General features: G+C 44.9%; 1 protein-coding gene across 1 annotated transcript in view; it reads right to left on the bottom strand.

Moving 5' to 3' along the window:
* The window catches only part of LOC119448862 (uncharacterized), a 46,418-nt gene that overhangs the window by 16,481 nt on the left and 27,872 nt on the right, over positions 1-2,065 (bottom strand). The window contains exon 7 of the mRNA XM_049666531.1: positions 1,600-1,798. Coding sequence (XP_049522488.1) covers positions 1,600-1,798 — 199 coding nt within the window. The remainder of the gene's footprint in view (positions 1-1,599; positions 1,799-2,065) is intronic.

Here is a 2,065-nt window from a genome sequence, read left to right as displayed (position 1 = left end):
TTTCTTAAAGGGCGCCGTGCCCTCATGGAATGACGGGATATGTGTCTGCGAGGCTTGCGTTGGCTGGTGTTGAACGAGGCTTCGTCTAAAACGTGAATATGGCTACACAAATAATGCTTCTTAAAGTAAAATCTCCATAAAAGGCTTTCATTCAGCCGTATTACATCTCTCATAAAGTTTACTCACCTACAATGCAGAATAAGCGAAGAAAAAAGCAAGAACAGACAGTTGTTCCACAGCGAGCGATAATCTTGTCGTCTGCCGTCCAACTTTAGCGGCCAGCTGATACTTTTTACGTTTCATATAATTGTGCATCCAATAGTAAGTCCTCAAAAATAAACAAAACATGTGTTTGCGTAATAATAGAGATAAAGCAGTTTTTCGCATCTGTTTTAGCAGGAAATGAATCATTGAGACAGACGGAACGGTGCTAGCCAGGCACGTCTTCAAGGAGTTCGGGCTTTCCAAGAACGCTGCCAATCCGAAGTCGCAATATACCAGCATTTCCATGGATACAACATCACAGCAGCGCCAATTTTCCCTCTAGGTAATAGGGTGAGAAACTCTATGCGCGCCGCCGCCGGCGATTGCGGCTGCGCAGAGTAACTTTCAACATGGCTCTGAGGCGAAAAAAAAATGTAATGAAGTGAAAGCGAGTGCTATCATCGTCCAATCGGGGATACAGGAGAGAGAGAAGCGGCGTTGATCAAAGGATGGCGGTACTTTTTTAATATAGGGACTTTAGTTGTGCGTGGCTGCGCTGGCAGTGGTCACGTTACTAAGCAGTGCAGTGGCGAGCGCTTTCCCGCGGCGTTTGCTTGCAACGCGCGGCATGGCGCTTTCGAGCGATACAAATTTTGAGGCCATTGTTCAGCTGACTGCAAACGGCGAAAACGATTTTGGAAGCCGGAAACACGTCGTAGACGTCAAGCTTTGGACTCCACCTAGTGTCCAAAGGTGATCTGTAGCGATGGCTTACCCGGTGCAGTTCATTTTCGCGCTTTGTCAGTGGTCAGAACGACGCTCTGTGGAGATTATCCTCGGTCTAAAACTCCGGGGAACCGAGCACGTTCACGAGTTTTTTAGCGTCGCTCGGTTTCAAACGCGGTATCAACATACATCTGCGTTTGCGGTTATACGTGCGAGGTTAGCCGTTGCCTATATACGACCGACGTGTCGGTTGCTGGGTCGCACATAATATCGCAAAAATGATCTACTAAAAGTACCGTTCCTGGTACAATGAGCTTTTGTGCGGAAGTGGGCTGTTACCGGCGCCATATATAGGAAAGGCGTCATGTTGGCTTTACGCTGTGGTTATGCTTATATTTTCGGGAATTCGGCTATCTCGAAACTTCGCTTATCTCGAATTTTTTTCCAGTTCTTACTACTTTGAGTTAACGGGGTATTTACGGTACTGTGTTTTTCAAAAATTATTATTATTATTATTATTATTATTATTATTAGTTGTTGTTGTTGTTGTTGTTGTTGTTGTTGATATGACCGCTTACGGAGAAGCGAATGAATTAGGAGATAATAGAACACTTACCATATTTGGTAACGGACGTCACTCTCCCCTGCGGGTCTCTTTCATTCGCATACGTTATTAGCTTGTGTTCGCGGAAGACTGTCCGGTACAAAGAGCTGGACGTCGTGAGCTCCTCAAAATATTCAGGCATGTTCTTGCGCGCGCGGAAGTACCTTCGGATTGTTTCCAAAGCGTCATGCACCTTGTACTTCCGAGTACGCAGAAACATGAGGAGGAAGTCGTCATCTGGGGGAACTCGAAGCTCGTCATCTTCTGAAATAGACGCAGAACACACTCCTCTATTATCGAGCACGGACGCAGATTATGAGTATTGCTTGTTTCACTTATCAAGGCACACAAGTTCCAGGACAATGGGAAGAATATCGCACGTATGTCATTTGCAAATCGTATAGGATTATTTTACTTTACTCTATAAGGCCGACACTACTTCCACGAGAAATGAAATTCAGAATTAACTAATTAACAAAATCTCACTAATCAATCAACACAATGCAATCCATGAATTGCAGCTAGCGAGCT

The sequence above is a fragment of the Dermacentor silvarum genome, chromosome 4, assembly GCF_013339745.2.
Source record: "Dermacentor silvarum isolate Dsil-2018 chromosome 4, BIME_Dsil_1.4, whole genome shotgun sequence".
Taxonomy (NCBI): Eukaryota; Metazoa; Arthropoda; class Arachnida; order Ixodida; family Ixodidae; genus Dermacentor; species Dermacentor silvarum.
The sequence above is the reverse complement of the archived record's forward strand: the minus strand, read 5'-3'. Positions and strand labels throughout refer to the sequence as shown.